The following is a 21,778-nucleotide window of genomic DNA, read 5'->3' as shown; positions in this document are numbered from 1 at the left end:
CTTTAGATACACATCTAATTCCTCTTTATTTTTTTCTTACTTCTGTTGGAGTTTATCACCCTCTTTACTTACACTCCAACAGAAGTTATTTTTTTTTGTTACAGAGTGCGATAAAGCGTTCGCAAATATTACCTGAGCATAGACGTTAAACAGTATTGGTGATAGCACACAACCCTGTCTAACACCTTGTTGTCTTTCAATTAGCGTTGACGTGTTACCATTGGTCTTTATGATTGCTGTCTGATTCCAAAAAATAGCCTCAATAATTTTATTTTTATCGACTCCGATATCGTTCAAACGATATCGTTCAAGGTTTTGTGCTGCACCCTATCGAACGCTTTTTCAAAATCTATAAAACAGACAAAAAGTTCTGCTTGCTGATCTTTGCATCTTTGTGCCAGAGTTTGAAGACATAATATTGCTTCTTGTGTCCCTTGAAAAGGTACAACCCTCTATAATTTGGCCCATATAGAATATCTAAAAATATGCAAAAACACGTCAATTTTGTTTGTGAGGGGGACATTTTTTTCAAATAAATTACATTAACCCTCTAGCGGGGGTGAACACATAACCCCCAAAATATTTAATGGAAGTGTTGAGTGATATCTCATTTTAAACTTCGTTCAAGCGCCTTTTTAAAAATACAAGATAAATTATATCCGCATTGGTTAGGTAAAGAAAATGGTCAATACTCACAATATTTTTATTTTTATTGGTGTTAAATAATGGCTAACGGTTTCGTGACTTATAAGTTTTGTGCCATCATCAGGCCAAATCAAGAGGTTTTCTTGTTTGTTTTTGGAAACAACAAAAAGATATCAGTTACAAAACGGTTGCAGCTGCAATGTCACCATCTCCTCACAAAAGGATCTGTTTACTCAGTTTTCAGGAAGGGAATCTTATTTTTTATGTGTGTGTGTGTGTGTTGGGTTGAAAATTATATCGAGCTATTTTGTACGGCTTTAGGACACAGCTTGTACTGTTTATTTTTATATAATATGTACTTCTGTGATTTATTATGCTCTATTTGTCAAGTTTTTCTTAATTCCAGTTATGGTTGAGATTTTCAAGATCGTTGAAATATATAAAATATTTAGGCCAAGTACTTTATGTCTCGATTAACAGCCGGTTAGTTAACGCGGTTTAATCGGGACCTCTTTAGGGTCTCTTGCGTTGTAATAAATGCAATTATAATTATTATTATACTTATTTATAATTATAATAATACTTGTAATTGCATTTATTACAACGCAAGAGACCCTAAGGAGGTCCCGAATAAACCCCGGTTAACGGTTAACCGGCTGTTAATCGAGACATAAAGTACCGGGCCTTAATAGTATGGATACTACATGCACACATTTAAGATAATATTATCTTTGTGGACATGGACGTGTTTTTGCTCTGTCTTCATATTTTTTATACATGATATTTTTTCTTTTCAGTACTTTTGGAAAATTTTTGACTCAATACTCCAACTTTTTTGTCTCCAACTTCTTTTTTACGATTCTATTTGATTTTTCAAAAATACTCCAATACCCAAAAAAAATCAATTTAAAAATTTTTGAAATTCTCAACTTCTCACATAACAATGATGTTCGCATCAGGTTCAAAGCATATACTACAAACATTCGTCGGAGCATATTCTTTTTAATGTATGCGTAGTACAAGCATAGATGTACCATAAAAAACATCCTAAATTTCATGTTCTTTGCATATACTTCAAACAATATTCTCGTACCGAATATACTGAGCACATTCGTGAACATATTATCTCGGAATATTCATAGAAGTTTATTCTTAGAATATACCTTAATAGAATATTCTTTATATAAGTATATGCTTAACACATACATACTTATAAGTGCTTTTTAAATATCTTAAGAAGAATATATGTATGTATAGGAAGAATAATGTTAGCCTGTAGATTATCAACTTCGTTAAAAATAATTAATAAAATTTATGTATGTAGGTACCTACTAGTGATGTAACGAATGTCATTTTTTGAACATTCGCGAATACGAGTGCGAATGCGAATATCTGCTACTGACATTCGCGAATGCGGATGCGAATGCAAATATTCAGTTTTTTAAATTTTTTTCTATTTTTGTAATGTTTTTTAAATTCATAATAAGAAGTTAATTGATATTTTATAGGGAATATCAATCTAAATCTTAAGCTTTATTCTTCTTCTTCTACGGCACTACAGCCCAAATTGAGCCTTGGCCTCCTTTATTTTTTGTCTCCACCCTTGTTTGTCTGTGGCTGCTATTCTCCATACACGGACTCTTAAAAGGGCTTGTGTGTCGCTGTTTACTGTGTCTTCCCAGCGCTTTCTTGGCTTTCCAACTGGTCTCTTTCCCTGCATTCTTGCGTTCAGTGCTCTTTTTGGTAGCCTATCCTCTCCCATTTTTATCACATGTCCGGTCCATTGCAATCTTTCTATTCTAGTGAAGTCTGACAGAGGTGTCTCCTTATAAAGTTGATAAAGCTCGTTGTTATATCTAATTCTGAAGATTCCGTTTTCCCTTAAGCTTTATTAAATAATACCAAATAATAAAATAACGTCAACACTGATAACGTGATTACACGAGGTTGAGATACCTTTTCTTAATAAAAAAAAAGATGAGAAGTGAATAGATTTATGTTATCTAATGTTATCTTCAAATTATTTTTCTTTCTGATATTCATATTCGCAAAACGTTTGTATTTTTTTCACAAAAAGTGTCTTTTTTTGTTCTTCTTAATGGCGGTACAGGCTCGTTTTTTAATATTGTATTTAATTACAGAGTAATTTCCACATATTAGTATATTTTTCAAATTGGGCTTTGTACCGCCATTCTTTATTATATTACGGATACGTGTGCCAAATATCTCGAAAAAATATTCAAAATTACAGCCGCACTCTTGGAACGCGTTTTCGCTACCTGTTGATCGCTACCGTTTCCTCTTAATTGTATGGTAAAAAAATTAAAAATTAATTATATTAACGAAAAAGGATGAATTTTGGTTTCGTTTTCATAATTGAAATGAATTTACTATTTTGATGTAAGTTTACCATAAGTATTTTTACGTAGAATTTTATTTGTACATGGAATTTACATTAATTAAGGTAAGCTTTAGGTTATCATGAAATCAATTAGTGAAACGAATAACATTACTGATCATGGGCTGCGGAACTCAAGATCCCGCAGGGGAAGGAATACAAAATTAAACCACAGGGCCAGCGAAATCCCTGTGAGCAAAACATCACCAGACATAAGATGAAAATGAAGAATCCGTATAAAATAGCGACATGGAATGTAACAACTTTATATGAAGCCGGTAAGCTGAGAAATCTACTCTCTGAAATGGACAGACTAAACATTACTATCATGGGGGTGAGTGAAACAAGATGGCCAAATACAGGTAATTTCATAGCACACGGATAAGCCGTTTATTTTTCTGGAAATCAAGACCATATGCATCAAAACGGAGTAGCAATAATTATGAAACAGCATATTAGTAAATATGTGACTAAATTTATCCCAATGTCAGACAGAGTAATTTTAATACAGCTGAATGCTAAACCTGTAAATATAAATATCATCCAAGTTTATGTTCCCACTACAGATGCAGATGAGCAGAAAATTGAAGAATTCTATCATCAAATAGAAGAAGTGCTAAAAACAACAAAGAAACACGAAACAACTATAATTTTGGGAGACTCTAACGCTAAAGTTGGGCAAAAGATGACACAAAACATCACCGGAAAGTTTGGCTTGGGAGAGAGAAATCAAAGAGGTGAGCATCTAATAGAATTCTGCCAATAAAATGACTTCGTAATTACAAATACCTGGTTTCAACTTCCAGAAAAGCGTCTCTACACGTGGAAATCCCCTCAAGATGGACATCAAGGTAGAATAGTACGGAATCAAATAGACTACATCCTAATAAACCATCGATTTCGGAACAATATTAAAGAAGTAAAAACTTACCCCGGCGCCGACATAAACTCAAATCATAATTTACTCTGCTCCAAAATACAAATTAATTTAAAGAAACTAACAAAAGCCAACTAAGCCTAGTAAGATATACTTCGACCCCCTTAAAAACACCCAAACGCGCGAACACATATCACAGCTGATAAATAGTAAAATGCACAGAATATCAAATATATCAAACGAAAACAAAACTATTAACGAATGTTGGTACGATATTCAAAACTCGATTTTAGATTACGTAAGGGAATCTTTAAAAACACCTACAATGTTGGCAAAAAATGACTGGATGAACCAAGAAATTCTAGACCTGATGGAAGTTCGACGAAATTACAAAAATAGAAATATTATCAAATACCGTGAAATCAACAAACTCATAAAAAGAAAAATTAAACATGCCAAAGAATCCTGGCTCGAGAATTCATGTAAAGAAATAGAAGGCCTCCAAAAAAAGCATGACAGTTTCAACCTCCACAAGAAACTTAAATATGCCTCCGGAATTAGAAAACAGAAAAATGCTCACGTACTTAAAACCGCAGACGGAAAAAATTGTGATCAACGAACAACAGTGCAAAGAATGGGAGAGACACATCAGTGTCCTTTTTGACGATGCTTCTCGAGAAAATACTACAAATACTACCTGTGACAACCAATTAGACAGAGGTCCCAGTATATTGAAGTCAGAAGTCATAAAAGCAATACAACAAGCCAAAATCAATAAAGCACCTGGACCAGATCAAATCCCTGTTGAGCTACTTAAACTTTTAGATGAGGAAAACATTACCTACTTGACTACTTTCTTTAACAAAATTTACAACGAAGGAAAAATACCAGATGATTGGTTGGAGTCACTGTTTATAACATTACCAAAGAAAAGCAGGCCCACCAAATGCAGCGATTTTAGACTAATCAGTTTGATAAGTCACACACTTAAGATACTTTTACGTATTATACAAAACCGAGTATTCCTTGTGTGCGAAACTAGAATGGGTAATAAGCAATTTGGATTTAGGTGGTCTAGGAACTAGAGAAGCACTATTTTGTATGCGCGTTCTATTAAAAAAAAGTTGTGAATTCCGAAAGAACGTTTATTTTTGTTTCATCGACTTCGAGAAGGCATTCGACCGAGTACAACATGATACACTTTTCGATTGCCTGCAGGCAGCAGGACTTGACCACTACGATATAAGGCTGCTGAAATACTTATATTAAAATCAAGTAGCCTCTATCCAAATTGGAGACAGTCGTACTGAAAAACTGCCGATAAAACTTGGAGTACGACAAGGTTGTGTTTTATCACCCACTCTTTTTAATCTGTACTCTGAAGAAATCTTTAGGGAGGCTTTGGATGACAGACAAGAGGGAGTAAAGCTAGGCGGAGAAGTAATCAACAATATTAGATACGCTGACGATACAGCCATTCTTGCTGAGAATTTAAAAGATCTTCAGACACTACTAAATCTAGTCAGTGAAGCAAGTTATCGGAGAGGCGTTAAAATCAACATTTCAAAGACAAAGTGGATGGCAGTTGGAAAGATTAATATAGATCAAGGTCAGCTTTCTCTTGATGGAGAGGAGTTAGAACGGGTAAATCATTTCAAGTACCTTGGCAGCTGGTTAAATGTAAATTGTGACTCTGATGAAGAGATAATAACTAGGACCGAAATATCACGGAAGGCTTTTATGACCTGGAAACCAGTTTTATGTAACAGTAACCTGTCAATGAATATTCGAAAGAAGGTACTGAAATGTTATGTGTGGTCTATCCTATTGTGTGGTTGTGAGACATGGACGTTAAAAACCACAATGCTAAACAAAATAGAAGCATTCGAATTGTGGTGCTATCGACGAATCCTAAAGATATCGTGGGTTTCGCACACTTCCAATGAAGATGTTCTTCAAATGCTGAATTCAGAAAGTCTGTTCATAAGCATCATAGAGAGGAGAAAAACAGAATACTTCGGCCATATAATTAGAGGACCTACATACCATTTGATTCTCCTTATAATTCAAGGAAAAGTGGAGGGAAAGAGATGTATTGGTCGAAAGAAACTTTCATGGCTGCGTAATATTAGACAATGGTGTGTCTGCACAGTAGAAAAATTATTTCGCGCAGCAGCCGATAGAGAGAGATTTCAAGAAATTGTAAACATGATAACGGCCAACGTCTGAATACAGACACGGCATCTAAAGAAGAAGAAGAAGCTTTAGGTGGCTAACCCACAACCAAACGGGAAACGGCCATTCTGATTCTGATCTGACCACTGCATACCTGCATAGGGGTAGGGGGTAGGAAACAAGGGCTGAATACAAAATATGAAATCAAAATAGTTACATCTAGACATTTGTGTCTACAGTCTACACTGTCTACGCTGTGTTATGACGAAGACGAAGTATTTTTACAAGAACTAGGAACATACATAATTAACCTTTTTATTTTGTTTGCGATCAGCTTAAAAATAAAAAAATTATTTTGGTACTTCAATATGACTTAAATAGTAAGTATGTAGGTTTATAGGAATTATAGGTACATATAAACAACATATAAATTTTAGTTATTTACATACATATTACATAATATATACATATTTGAGTACTATAGGTATTTATATATTCACCATTTTTATTTATATAATATTTATATAACTAAAATTTATATATTTTATGCTTACACTTTAAGTAATATTGTAGAATGTACTAACTACATTTCCATATGCAATATGACAATATAATACTTTGTAGAAAGTAGAACCTAGGATGAGTTTCGGTGATGCTGAAAACTTATTTCTGAGCAATATAGCACTTTAGAATATTCTTAGAAGTATATTCTTCCCATATACTAAAAAGATGTGCGGTAGTACATTTTAAGTATATAAACAGAAGGTTTATAGCACCTCCTTAAAGTGCGTTACTACTTTCTAAGTACATAAATAGAACGTCTAAGTACTGTAATGTAGTATATACTCAGCATCTACTGTGCATATTCCCAGTAGTAATAACGCATATTTTCAGCATATACTGTTTCCGAAAAGTATGTTCTATATTATACTAAGAACATGAAATTGTTATGTGGGTTGCTCCAGCTCATTCTGCAGGGACAAGTTCTCAACTTCATCCAACTCATTAAGATTTAACATATTTATGTAAAACATTTCTACATTGGTTATCCACAACATGCATATTACTATCTTAATTTTCTTATACTATAAAACTGCATATGATAAAAAGCAATACATCATCTTACTATGCATTACATCCTCTGACAATTTTCTTCCTATATACGGCACCGAGGGATACAGTCTAAGCGTTTCTTTTATGACCAACTCCAAATATTTCATTTCATTTAATTGTGCCACAGTTGGTTGCACATTTTTTAAATCATCGGTAAAAATGGATTGCTGTTCAATATATACTTCTTTCTAAAAAATTCCCAAAATGAATTAATTAAAACTATTTGTCTATTTTCTGTAGGAAACTGTTAAAAATGGTGCACTAGCGCCAATTTACAAAATTGCGCCAATCTAAAAAAAGGAGCCTACCCGTTTTTAGTTATTGATTACATGACAAAATTTCATCCAAAGCTTGTTGCATAAAGGAAAAGCCGTGAAAAATAAACCTAAATAAACATTAAATAAAACATTGAAAAATTAACATAAATAAACAACAAACAAAAAACTAAGAATAATTAACATAAATACACAAAAAAACCAAGCAATAAAAGCAACCAAGCAACGAGAAACAAGTCAGTTGTTAACCTTCCTCAACTAAAATATATTTTCCGAACATTAAAGCTAACATCGGTGTCAGAGGCCAACATAAAAAAGTATTTCCATTGACATACTTTCAAGCGTAGGGTTGCGTTTATTCCATGAAGGAGTGAAAGTAAACAAGAATGATACCTATTTTTAATTTTTAAGCCTCTTAAACATTAGCAAAATACCAAAGAAAATTTTGTAAAAAACAAGCTCGATTTTTCCACTGCTATTTTTTTGTACCTAGCTTCACCTTTTACTCCTGGCAATTTGGGTTAATAAATTATCAGCACTTGTCCGCACGTTCTTTCGTTAATATAAATAGTTTTTTCATCGAGTATGTCACGTCCAACATCGGTGTCTGAGACAAAATTTGCCGATAATTGCATAATGACTTGAGACTGAAGACTCAAACTTCAACAATAAAAAGAGGCACCTGAATCAGGCAGCTACTGATGACGGCGAAGATACATAACGAACAATTTGGATATAATCGAAAAAACTCTTAGTAGTCCGTCTCACAGACCGAATGTTAGTCACGGAATGTTAAAGAATAGGTACATTTATTTCCCAAGACCAATGAGAATATTAATTTTAAAAAATCACTTTAAATATCCAAATTCGCGCAAAAGTTCTCATTCTTACAACGTGTAAGCCTGTTAATTTATTTACTAGTCCAAGAGCGGGTTTGCAATTTACAGATGCTAGCGCGTGTAGACACCAGGGTGTTGAAATCAGTTAGGGTTTGGAAAAACAGTACGTTTACAGATGTTAGCGTATGTAGACATCAGGGTGTTGAAATCAGTTAGGGTTTGGAAAAACAGTACGTTTACAGATGTTAGCGTATGTAGACACCAGGGTGTTGAAATCAGTTAGGGTTTGGAAAAACAGGACATTTACAGATGCTAGCGTCTGTAGACACCAGAGTGTTGAAATCAGTTAGGGTTTGAAAACACAGTGCATTTACAAATACTAACAGATTAAGGACACCAGAGTGTTGAAACCAGCTAGCTTTTTTAGTGGCGATACATGCATAGGTGCTAACGGCTATTGACATTTATTTTATACACCTACTTCTGTGAAAAAATATTTAAGTGATTTAGATATTAATAAATAATTAAACGTTGTTAGGATTTTTTTATATACAGGGTGATTCATTAAGAATGTCCAATATCTGAGTTGTAGATTCTAAACCTCAAAATAATAAGATTTAACCCAACTGATTCAGATAAAATGTGGCTCATTACTGATTTACAGGGTGTTTTATTTAAAAATTTAATAAATATTTTTACTCAGTACTTTAACACTATTTGACGTATCCTTGTCATACTTGGCAGAAAGTGTATGTACTCTGTACCCTATTGAATTATGGTAAACAAACGTTTCTGGCTACTACCAGAGGCGTACGACAGGGGAAAGTGAATTGTTGACCCTTCCCAAATTCTACGCCACTGACGGAACTGCTATTTTAGGATCATTTTTATATTCTTCAATACTTCCCATGTAACAATATATTGTTCATTCGTAACTGTAAAATAATTAGTTTGCGAGATACTTGAACTTAAAAATGGACGGGCACAAAATATTAATCAAAATAGCTGTGCCATTTCATATTTAACTTCAAATATCTCGAAAACTAACGACTTTATCGTTACGAAAGAAGAGTATATTATTTACATAGAATGTATTAAAGATTCTAAACATTGAGCTAAAATAGCGATTCTGCTAGTGGCGCAGAATTTGGGAAGGGTCAACAATTTACTATCCCATGTCGTACGCCTTTGGTAGTAGCCAGAAACGTTTGTTTACCATAATTTAATAGGGTACACAGTACTTACACTTTCTGCCAGGTATGACAAGGATACGTTAACTGGTGTTAAAGTTACATAATTTTTTTTAGTAAAATTGTGGCTTATTTCCCATTAAAAATAGTTAAATAGTGTTAAAGTACTGAGTAAAAATAGTTATTAAATTTTTAAATCAAACACATTCTAACTCAGTGACGGGTCACATTTTATATAAGTGATTTGGGTTAAATCTTATTATTTTGAAGTATGGAATCTACAACACAGAGGTTGGATATTCTTAATGAATCACCCTGTATTAACACAAAAGAACAACATATAATATTAGGTTAATGAGCAGATCCATGCCCTTTAGCGTTAGAATGGTTCTGTGTGATGTTTCTCATCAAGTTTCTTCTTCTTTTTTTCCTTTTGTTGTCTCGGTTTTGGACGAACGCGGACGCCCAGTTTGAAGAAAAAGAAGTAGAAGCCTGATGAGAAACATCACACAGAACCAACCTAACGCTAAATGGCATGGATCTGCTCACTAACTTAATATTTTTTATGTTGTTCTTTTGTGTTAATACAGGGTGATTCATTAAGAATGTCCAACCTCTGAGTTGTAGGTTCCAGACCTCAAAATAATAAGATTTAACCCAAATCACTTATATAAAATGTGACCCGTCACTGAGTTAGAATGTGTTTTATTTAAAAATTTAATAACTATTTTTACTCAGTACTTTAACACTATTTAACTATTTTTAATGGGAAATAAGCCACAATTTTACTAAAAAAAATTATGTAACTTTAACACCAGTTAACGTATCCTTGTCATACCTGGCAGAAAGTGTAAGTACTGTGTACCCTATTAAATTATGGTAAACAAACGTTTCTGGCTCCTACCAAAGGCGTACGACAGGGTATATTAAATGATTGACACTTCCCAAATTCTACGCCACTGGCAGAATTGCTATTTTAGCTCAATGCTTAGATTCTTTAATCTATTTTATGTAAACAATATACTTTTAATTCGTAACGATAAAGTCGTAAGTTTTCGAAATATTTCAAGTCAAAAATGAAACTGTACAGCTATTTTGATTAATGTTTTGTGCCCCTTCATTTTTAAGTTCAAATATCTCGCAAACTAATTGTTTTATCGTTACGAATGAAGAACATATTGTGACATGGAAAGTATTGGAGAACATAAAAATTCTCCTAAAATAGTAATTCCGTCAGTGGCGTAGAATTTGGGAAGGGTCAGCAATTCACTTTCCTCTGTCGTACGCCTCTGGTAGTAGCCAGAAACGTTTGTTTACCATAATTTAATAGGGTACACAGTACTTACACTTTCTGCCAAGTTTGTCAAGGATACGTTAAATAGTGTTAAAGTACTGAGTAAAAATGGTTATTAAATTTTTAAATAAAACACCCTGTAACTCAGTAACGAGCCACATATATTATCTAAGTCATTTGGGTTAAATCTTATTATTTTGAGGTCTGGAATCTACAACTCAGAGATTGGACATTCTTAATGAATCCCCCTGTAATATTGTTCATATCCTAACAACGCGCAACGTTTAATTATTTATTAGTATCTAAATCACTTAAATATTTTTTCACAGAAGTAGGTATATAAAATCAATGTCAATAGCCGTTAGCATCTATGCATGTATCGCCACTAAAAAAGCTAGCTGGTTTCAACACTCTGGTGTCCTAATCTGTTAGTATTTGTAAATGTACTGTTTTTCTAAACCCTAAATTATTTCAACCCCTGGTGTCAACACACGCTAGTATCTGTAAATATGCGGCCGGCATCACTAACGACAGATAGCACTAGTTTATTCGATGAATAAAGTTATTCGACCAATAAATCTGACACATCTACATTTCAATATAGGCGAGCGGCACACCCCTAATTATTTAAGGCTTAGTAATCGAAAAACGACCATGAGAGGTGAATGGAAAATTTTGGTTATTCTTTATGTTTTTGAGGTCGCTGAATCCGAATGTGAAGTTTATTTTTAACTAGAATTGGAGGAACATGTTAAAAAATCCAATTTTATGCAAAACTGCGAAAAATCGATTTAAATGATTTTTCAAATTTAACTCGCTGTATCTTTGGACGTTGTAAATATTTTCCTTTGAAACTTTTACTGCGTCATCTTTCATGTATTTGGATAACAACGAGATATGTCCAAAATGTTTAAACAAATTTGTTAATTTTTAAACATGTTGTCGTCCGATTTCATTAGTACCATGTTTAATTTAAAAAGTTGATTGACACACTTGTTAGCTCTTATAATTTTGGCCAAGACAGCATTAAAATATAAGTCATAAAGAAGTTTTCTGAAAAATTTCAAGTCAAAATATGCAACAGAAAAAAGTTATATGACTTTAGAGATCGGCATTGGCCGCGCTCTCGTTGCGCGCATAGTGTGCAATGTGTTTAGTTTGTGATACAGAATGTGTTCAACGTAGAATAACTCCAACACAAATTATAATAATAATCAAGTCGCCAAATACTGACATTTTTGTTTTACTATTGAGTCACTATCATAAATTTGAAAATAATCCACAAATTTGGTTTTTCACTAAAAAAATTTGACACTTCGTAAATATTTGCGCAGATATTTACCTATTTGCCTATTACCAGAAACTTAAGAAAAATTTTAACTTCGTCATTTTTAGCAGCTCACGCTCTCACTTGGCTGTGTTTCATCGTTATTTTAAATATGGAAAAATACTGTTTTTACGGCATTAGAGCCGTAAGAGGCATTAGAGCCGCATCATGAAAGAGCCAAAGAAACAGTAACCCTTTTTGTGTGTTTTCTTTATGGTCAACAAAAAAATTCCAAAGTTACACAAACAGATGTCAATTCTTTAAGATATCAAATAGCTCTTTCTTAAAATGTACGTATAGATAAACTGCCTCTTCAAAACCTGCTTTAAAAATCACATTTTAAGAGCTCTTGGACAAATTAATGAATGGAATCAACTTACACATTCCAATAGAGTTAGTAAAGATTTAAATAAATGTGAATGGTTTACCAATGATGAAATTATCTCTTCTGACTACGACGAAGGATGTACGGCAATGAAAATGTCAATGGAACTGCTGCAGAAATATTTTTCCACCTACCTCTTTCGAAAGTATACTTTTCCGGACCTGATTGTAGGGAGCAAAGTTGTACTTTTCCACCCTAGGGAGGAAAATATTTTTCCTAGTGACGACATGGTATTTCATTCATGAAATATAACTTATTGACGCCCTGTAAAAGATCTATTCTCTATTACGTGAGTATCTATACATTTTAACGTTTATTTATAAAACAACCTGTATTTTGCAGAATGGTAAAAAACAGTAAATTGTTATTTTGATTTAACGATATTTACATTAATAATTTGACTTATATTTGACAGTTGACAGTTATATTGTACCTACTTGTTAGTTTTAGTTTTAATAAATTGTGTTGGTTAGTTACATAAATAAATTAAGTAAATTAAAAAATTACATTTTAAAGTTTGAGAAAGGTGGAAAAACCATATGTATAACATGGGAGTAAAGTGCCTTTTCCTCCCTTAAATGATTACTGCCCTCCGATTCTCGGGAGGAAAAGTAGCACTTTCCTCCCTTGTTATACAAATAGCTATTGTTCATGCAGGGGAAAAATGTGTGTGAACATGATGTCCGTCCCTGCGTAGAAATTAAATTAGAATGTTTTGATATCTGCAATTGTAATATTTCGTGCCATAACAAACTTAAAACACAAGATATAGAAGTAACAAACGATGTAGAAGTTGAAAAATAAAACTTTTGTCCAGACTAATTTACCCACGATATATCTCTTAAACGAATAGAGATTTTCGAATGGGACAAAAACTGGTCTATTCCATTTGTAGCAAACTTTAATATGGTGAACAAAACATCATCCCCTTAATATTCATCCCTTATTTACAACTCCTAACTTTAATTTTTTTAATAGCACCCTGTATTTTGATTTTTTTTATAGCTTTGGATGTGGTCTTCTACTATCGTCTATTCAACAGATTTTTTAAAAATAAAATCGGTTCGTAAGTAATCTAGAAAATATCAGTTTATTTTTGTTATTATGTGTCCCAGACTAATTTATCCAGGCATATTTCTTAAACGAATAGAGATTTTCGAATGGGACTAAAACTGATCTATTTCATTTGAAATACACTTTAATATGACGTAGAAAAAATCTTCTCCTAAATATTCATCCCTTAGTTACAACCCCTAACTTTAATTTTTTTAATAGCACCCTGCATATTTTTTATAGTTTTGTACGTGGTCGTCTATCAAGTACTCAACAGATTTTTTTAAAAATAAAATGGTTTCGTAAGTAATCAAGAAAATATCAGTTTTAACTTCAAGATTTTTAACTTAATTTAAAGAATTTTAATTTTAATAGAAGTATAACTTCTTACGTGCGTACAAATTACACACACACATTCTTTTTTTTTTCATATACTTAATTTATATTACATTTAATTTATTGTTCCTTTAAACTTTAAGGTTTTCCTGATTAATTTAACAAAAATAAAAAATAAACTTATATTTTTTTTATTACTACTTACAAAATTTTGAATAGACGATGGAAGACCACATTCTAAGTTATAAAAAAATGTACAGGGTGTTATTAAAAATTTTAAAGTTAGGGGTTGTAAGTAAGGGATGCATATTTAGTTTATTCTTTTTGTTAGGTTGTTACTCTACATATATGGAAGCTTCGACCATAAAATTATAAAATTTTCAGTGGCAATAAAGCATATTTCTTTTCCATTCTGTTTTTTAATAATTGTCTTGATAATAAAAAAATAAACTGATATTTTCTTGATTACTTATGAAACCATATTATTTTTAAAAAAATCTGTTGAATAGACGATAGACGACATACAAAACTATAAAAAATATAAAGGATGATATTAAAAAAATTTAAGTTAGGGGTTGTAACTAAGGGATGAATATTTAGGGGATGATTTTTTCTACTCCATATTAAAGTGTGTTACAAATGAAATATATCAGTTTTTGTCCCATCTATTGGTTTAAGAAATATAGCCCGGTTAAATTAGTCTGAGACACATAATTATTAACAAAAATATACTGATATTTTCTTGATTACTTACGAACCGATTTTATTTATAAAAAATCTGTTGAATAGACAATAGAATACCACATCCAAAACTATAGAAAAATGTACAGGGGCTATTAAAAAAATTAAAGTTAGGAGTTGTAACTAAGGAGATTTTATTCTACGCCATATTAAAGTTTATTACAAATGGAATAGATCAGCTTTTGTCCCATTTGAATATCTCTGTTAGTTTAAGAGATATAGCCTGGATAAATTAGTCTGGGACACCCTGTATAGAGCATTTACTTTCGATTTGCCGCGTTATGTGTTGCACGTCATGCGCATGGCCGATGCCGATCTCTAAAGTTACATGACTTTTTTATTATTGCATATTTTGACATGAAATTTTCCATAAAACTTCTCCGTGACTTATATTTTAATGCTGTGTTGTTTAAAATTATAAGCTAAAAATTTCGTCACTCAACTATTTTAAGTAAACATGAAACTAATGAAATCCGACGACAAAATGTTTAAAAATTAACTACTCCTTTTTTAATCTGATCAAACATTTCTGACAAATTTCGTTGTTATCCAAATACTTTAAAGATGATACAGTACAATTTTAAAAAGAAAATAATTATAGCAACCAAAGATACCTACATCAAGTAAAAATTGAAAAATCTTTTAAATTGATTTTTGGCATTTTTGCATAAAATTTGATTTTTGAACATGTCCCACCAATTCTGGATAAAAATAAACTTCATATTCGGATTCAGCGACCTTGAAAACATAAATAATTGCTAATATTGGTCATTACCTAAAAGTTTATTTTGGTGGTCGGTATAACGTGATTTTAGGGGTTGCTGCCGCTCGCCTAATAATAACCAAAGTCAAAAAGACTTACTTTATTTATTTGTCACATAAATATTTACTCTTCGAATAAATTGACATTATCTAGCTTTAAATGTCTACCAAACATAATTCGTCAGTTTAACTTTAAATTATCAAAATTATATTGAAACACAATAAAAATATAATAAATAACTAACGAATTTTATTCCACGAATAACTATTCATTGATTTATTTGTTGCTGGTGAAACAGGCCATAATAAGATTAAAAGTTTAAACGGGTGTCTTAGGTTTTTATATATTAAAACAATACAGTGATGATCGTGCTAATATCCGGCAAAATAGCGCCAAAGATGGAAAACATAATACATTTCGAAACAAAAAGAGATGAAACTAGTGGAGATTAAAATGATCGTTATAAACGTATAATGTATAAATTAACATTACATTACATAGTTTCCCACCTTATAACGTACAAGAGGAGTGTGACAACTGTCACTGTTACAGCAGAATTTTATAAAATAATCGTGTCACAGACTTCTAAAGGTGGTAAACTATGCAATGTAATGATAATTTGTACGTTTATAACGATCATTTGCACCTCCACTAGTTTCATCTCTTTTTGTTCCGCAATGTATTATGTTTTCCATCTTTTGCGCTATTTTGCCGGTTATTAGCGCGCTCATCAGATAGTAAAAAATAAACTACTATCTAATAAAGTACTATCTAATAGAAAACTGTTGACTAATTAATTCGCAGTAATAAGTTGTAGAATAAAAATTGTTTATTAAGTGAAAAATACCGTATTGAAATATTAATAATGATCGGTTATCGTGATCGTGTTTGAACAGCATCCAACAAACTAGATGAAAGTTGTCCAAAATATGCTTATAGGCCATATTTTCATAGACAGGGTGATAAGTGTTTAGATTTACAAAGTAACCAAATTATTCCTTCACTTCCTGCAACAGAATCGCATGTTAGCTGAAATAGTCCAGAGAAATAAGATTTTTCTCGTGACAAATCCCCTCCAGGCCGAAAACAAATTTTTTGAGTAGTATGGACATCTATGATAATAACCTATATGTTTCCTGCAGCCTGTTTTCCGATTTTGGTGTATAAACAAATAAAGAACAATAAACGGTAAATTTTCGCTTTTTTCGTCTATTACCAAAAAGTGAAGAATTTTAAACAAAGAGAGTAAGGAATTGATAGATCACATGTCATAAAATACTTCAATATGGCGTTCGCTGGATATATCTATCCTTATTTGTTGCTTATAAAATTGCAAAATAAGTCATAAATTTTGAGTTTTTATAAATGTTCATAACTTATTTAAAAATTAAGTTAGAATCTTCTTGTTACATGGAATGTTGAGCCTTCTGGTGCTTAAATTATACTCTAAATTTCAAAGCAATTGGTCAGATAGTTTAAAAGTTATTTAATTTGTATATTCCAGATTAATTTTGTTTGCAACAACATGTCAGAAAATGATGAAGTTACAGTAATACTACGGATAGTTTATGAAAGAAGACGATTTATAATATTTATTTTATTTTAAAAAGATGACAAAAAATAATTTTAAATATTGCAAATCTATTTTGCAAGAACATGTCAATTTTTGCTTATAAACAATTAAAATAACTTTTTAACGATTACACGTAAAAATAGCTACTAGGGGAGACCTGGGAGATTTTGGCCACTTTTTACATTATGAGCCCTGTAATCCCTAAAAATGTTATTTAAACAACGACGACGATTTCGTTGTATACCTTGATTAACTGCTGTCCTCTTTTCATAGCCTCATTCCAAAATCTTAAGAGCAATTAAAATTATTGCAGAAAAAAATCTATCGTGCAGCTTGTCCATTGTCTCCTTCACCCGAGAAGATAATGGACTAGAGTCGGGGAGAAAATGGACAGTGGAAGTATAAAAAAATCTTTGTTTTAAAGCAAATATATATTTTTCTATTAACTAAACCTGATCTCAAAAAGGATATAATAAATAAAAGTAAAAAATATTGATCTTGAGTAAAAAATATTATTGATCTTGATCCTAAAATTCAGTGAAACAAGTTATTGCAAACTGAACTCCGTCAAATCAATGTTAAAATAGACCATTCCTTGAAAGCTTGGCCTGTTGTCCTCAATTGGTTTTGGCAGTACAGTCACAACTTCTTTAAAGCCAATATAGCTGCGGACTCGGAGGTAAAACTGAATCTATTTGACGGAATATTTCTCTTAAGAAATCTTACTTCATATCCCTTCTCAAATATGTCATCAACAAGTGCAACGTATTTTCGAACGCAAGCTTTCCCATAAATATTCGCAACTATATAGTCGCCTTTAGAAATATCTCTATCCTCCCAATCTTCTTTAGAGTCGAAATTATCCTCTGAAGAATGATCTGCGGATTCTAACAGATTGCTTTCATCCTCAGATGACTCATCCTGCAAAACTTTCCTTGTAACAACTTTCCTCTTTTTTGCTTGAATCTTATCTTCTTTTTGTTTTATCTTCTCTTCAAGTAAAATTTTCTCTGGATTGTCCGTTGCAATCATGCATGGGCCGGGTTTTCTTCCTCTATTCGAATTTCCTTTTCTAGCAGGCGCTTTTGGGAAAGGCTAAATGATCCATGGTGATATGAAGGTACGTTCGGCTTGCTTTGAAGAACACGGTGTTACGTTGGGTGATTCATTTTCTGATCGCAGTAGGACTGAAGTAGTTAGGGACCTGTCATTCGAGTCCAACGTCGCCTGGTGGTCCAGTGATCCATAGCTGTAGTTGCAGAATGTACATTGACAGGTTCAGATATCGGGCGATCCGTAACTGCAGAAGATAAAAATTCCTTTTCGCGGAATATGTTTCGGTCAAATGGAACAATCCCCGTGCACCTAAATCCAGACTTGATGTTCACTGGATTAGCTGCCCTATCCCATGATTGAAGACACATCAGAGGCAAATCGTATATAGTTAAAGTTTGTCCTGGATGAGACAAGAATCTGCTGCTTGGTTAAAGAAAGTCTTAAATGGGCCAAAAACTGTCCTGTCCAACGGTTGGAGTTTATTGGATATGTGCGGTGGGATGGTGAGGATGACAATCCCATTATCCATGCAGAACTCAACGGCCTTCAGTGACACATGCGATTCATGATTGTCCATGATTAGCAGAATACGGTCATGTGAGCTACATTTAACGTGCTAAAGATGAGGACATCTTGTAACTTGTTTTGGAAAATTTCCACATTAGTCTTGTTAAAACTGGTCATTCGAGCCAAACTGGTTGCCTCGGGCTTTCTCACAGATAGCTTCGGATGTCGGCGCATAAAGTTAGTGAACCAAGACTATGACGCCATCTTGTCCACTTCCCATTTTTTAGGTAATTTTCTCGAGTTTATAGAAGCATATTCAAGTACCAGGCGCCTCACCAATTTGGGCGTGAGGCCATAAAACATTGCTACAGATTTGAGTAAATATTCTTCTCCATGTGCTCGGTACCAACATCTTTTGCCCTTTTTACATACATAGCAAGTCTGCTTTTTTAACTTCATTATGCGCTGCGTTTCTCCTTATGCTCATGTTATTAATTACTACATCATTGACAGCTCGTTTCATAACCTCCGGATCGAAATCTCTTTTTCTTTGTTTAACATAAATGTTCGGCATGTTGAAATTATTAAATCTACAAAATAATAAATAGGTAAATGGCAAGTTCGTAGGAGACTTTGGACACTGTCCATTGTCTACTTTGTATGCACAAAATATGACTTCAAAAATACTAGTCAAGGTGATGGTATTTGAGCCGTTATCATCGCATAACCTCAAACAGTAAACATTTAAGGAGCACCATACAAAATATGAGACGTCTCCCTATATCAATGATCAAAATATGCCTTGCAATATGAAAATCCAGAATTACATCAGACTTACCGAAAACAGATATTATTTTTTCACAAATTTCTCTAATTTCGCACGGTCGATCGGCATACAGTCAACAATGTAACGGCTAATGCGCCGTATAAGGAAGGGACTTAAATTTACGTGCTACTAATAGAGCGGGAAACATAAATGCGTCCATTGTCTCCTCGTGTCCAAAGTCTTCCAGGTCTCCCCTATTTGTATAACAAGGGAGGAAAGTGCTACTTTCTCTTCTTTTACCTCGAATGATTACTGCCCTCCGCTGCGCGTCGGGCAGTAAACTTCATTCTCGGGAGGAAAAGGCACTTTACTCCCATGTTATACATATGATTTTTCCACCTTCCTCAAATATTACGTAATTTTTTCATTTCTAAATAATTTATTTATGTAACTGACAAAATTTATTAGAGCACTAAAACTAACAAGTAGGTACAGTATAACTGTCAACTGTCAAATATAAGTCAAATTAATAATGTAGACGTTAAATCAAAATAACAATTTACTGTTTTTGCCATTCTGCAAAATATAGGGTGCTCTATAAATAAACGTTAAAATATATAGATGCTTACGTAGTAGATAATAAAATATTGTATAGGGCGTCAATAAGTTATTTCATCAATGACATTCCATGACGTCACTTTTACTTTTCCTCCCTAGGGAGGAAAGGTACGACTTTGCTCTCTACAATCAGGTCCGGAAAAGTATACTTTCGGTAGAGGTAGGTGAAAAAATTATTTTTTCATGTTTAAAAAGACTGATTTTTTTTACAAATTTAGAAACAGAAAAAATTGTCCTAGGACAATTAGGGACGAAGTTGCCCCCCGCTTTTAATTCACAGCAGCTTTACCAAATATAAAATAGATTTCCTTTCAATGAAATTGTCCACAAAGCTTCAAAATGTGGCCCTTAAAATCGGCCGGCCTTGAAACTTGGCAGAGCGATGAGAATGGGGAAGGAGCTGTTGACTGTATCTCTGGTTGTCGTTTATGGATTTCGACGTTTATATTTTTAATTTGTATGTATTTTGCGTACATTACGAATATGCATTATTTAAATAAATTAATTGTTATATACACCATCAAATTTGTTTAAACAACTTTTTTTCAATTTAAATAATATTTGATGTAACTTTTATTGTAAAACGTATATATTATTTATAATTAATATATACTACTCCTACTCAATTCTTGCTAAAACTAACATTGGTTTATAATATTGAACTGAAAATAAAAAACTCAAAAAAACTAGGTTTTATTTCTTGATAAACTTGCTAATAGGTAAACAAAAAATGAAATGTAACAAAATTGGAGGGCAAATTAAATAGATGACAAAAAGAACTCAGTTATTTGTAGAACATTTTTCAGCATATTGTTTTTTTCTATTATTTAAATTTTTGTAAATTTATTAGGGAATAATACAGGGTGATTGATTAGTAGGGTAAAGCTCAATAGCTCCGCTATACTAATAGATAGCAATATAAGTTAATAACAAACATTTTAGCCACCTTTGAGCTTCACATTACAAAATTAGTTAGAATGTTACAGGGTGTTCGATAACACAGTGGCAGACCTAACTTATGTTTTTTTTTTAATGGAACACCCTATATTTTATTTTATATTCAAAATCCTGTTAACTTCTCCATCACAAAAATATAAAGGTTTGTAATGTCATACAGGGTATTTACAAAGTTATAACCAATTTTGTATGAAAATCGTAACAAGTTCAACTCGATGTATAAATAAAAATAAGCACAACAGCAATGGTTTATTAATGCCATATTTTTTATTTATTGTCAAAATTTTTAAGGATTATTGATATTGCTAATTTTCTTTATATCATATACAGGGTGAGTCAAAACGCAAGTACATTATTTTCTCAGTAATGTTTAATGGAACACCCTGTATTTTATATCATTATTAAAAAGTAACATTCACGTACTTTAATTTTTATATAACATTGCCTATGCCCAAATGTATTAGTTTTCGAGATATTTTCATTTCTCAGAGCAAATTATTTTAGGTGTTAAAATTTATCTAAATTTTAAGTAAGCCGTGACTGAATTGACAATTGAAGATTACCGATTATCAATCCGGTAATCAATGTAACACTGTAGCAAATAAAGAAATAAAAATAATTTCAATGATTTAATCAAGTTCATCCAGATCAACGTTTGATTCTACAAAAGCTGTAAGTAAACAAAGTTTGTTTACATATATTTAAACAATTGTTGTCGAAACCATTATTTCTCAACCTTGATAAGTTGAGATATAAAGTTCTTCAAGGGACAGGACCGTACTTGCCCAATACTTATATTATAAATGTGGATTTTAAATAATGGATAACGAAAAACAAGGGGACTATGTCCCTAATTCCCATCTGAGTCTTTCCATACCACACCCAACCCA

At 32.5% G+C, this 21,778-nt stretch overlaps 1 protein-coding gene across 4 annotated transcripts in view; it reads right to left on the bottom strand.

The window, feature by feature from the left end:
* The window catches only part of LOC126881332 (cytochrome P450 4d2-like), a 190,855-nt gene that overhangs the window by 34,285 nt on the left and 134,792 nt on the right, over nt 1-21,778 (bottom strand). For all 4 annotated transcript variants that reach the window (XM_050645557.1, XM_050645570.1, XM_050645564.1 and 1 more), the window contains one exon: nt 7,222-7,396. In XM_050645557.1, coding sequence (XP_050501514.1) covers nt 7,222-7,396 — 175 coding nt within the window. The remainder of the gene's footprint in view (nt 1-7,221; nt 7,397-21,778) is intronic.

The sequence above is a fragment of the Diabrotica virgifera genome, chromosome 1 (assembly GCF_917563875.1).
Source record: "Diabrotica virgifera virgifera chromosome 1, PGI_DIABVI_V3a".
Lineage (NCBI taxonomy): Eukaryota > Metazoa > Arthropoda > Insecta > Coleoptera > Chrysomelidae > Diabrotica > Diabrotica virgifera.
This window is presented reverse-complemented; position numbering and strand designations above follow the sequence as displayed.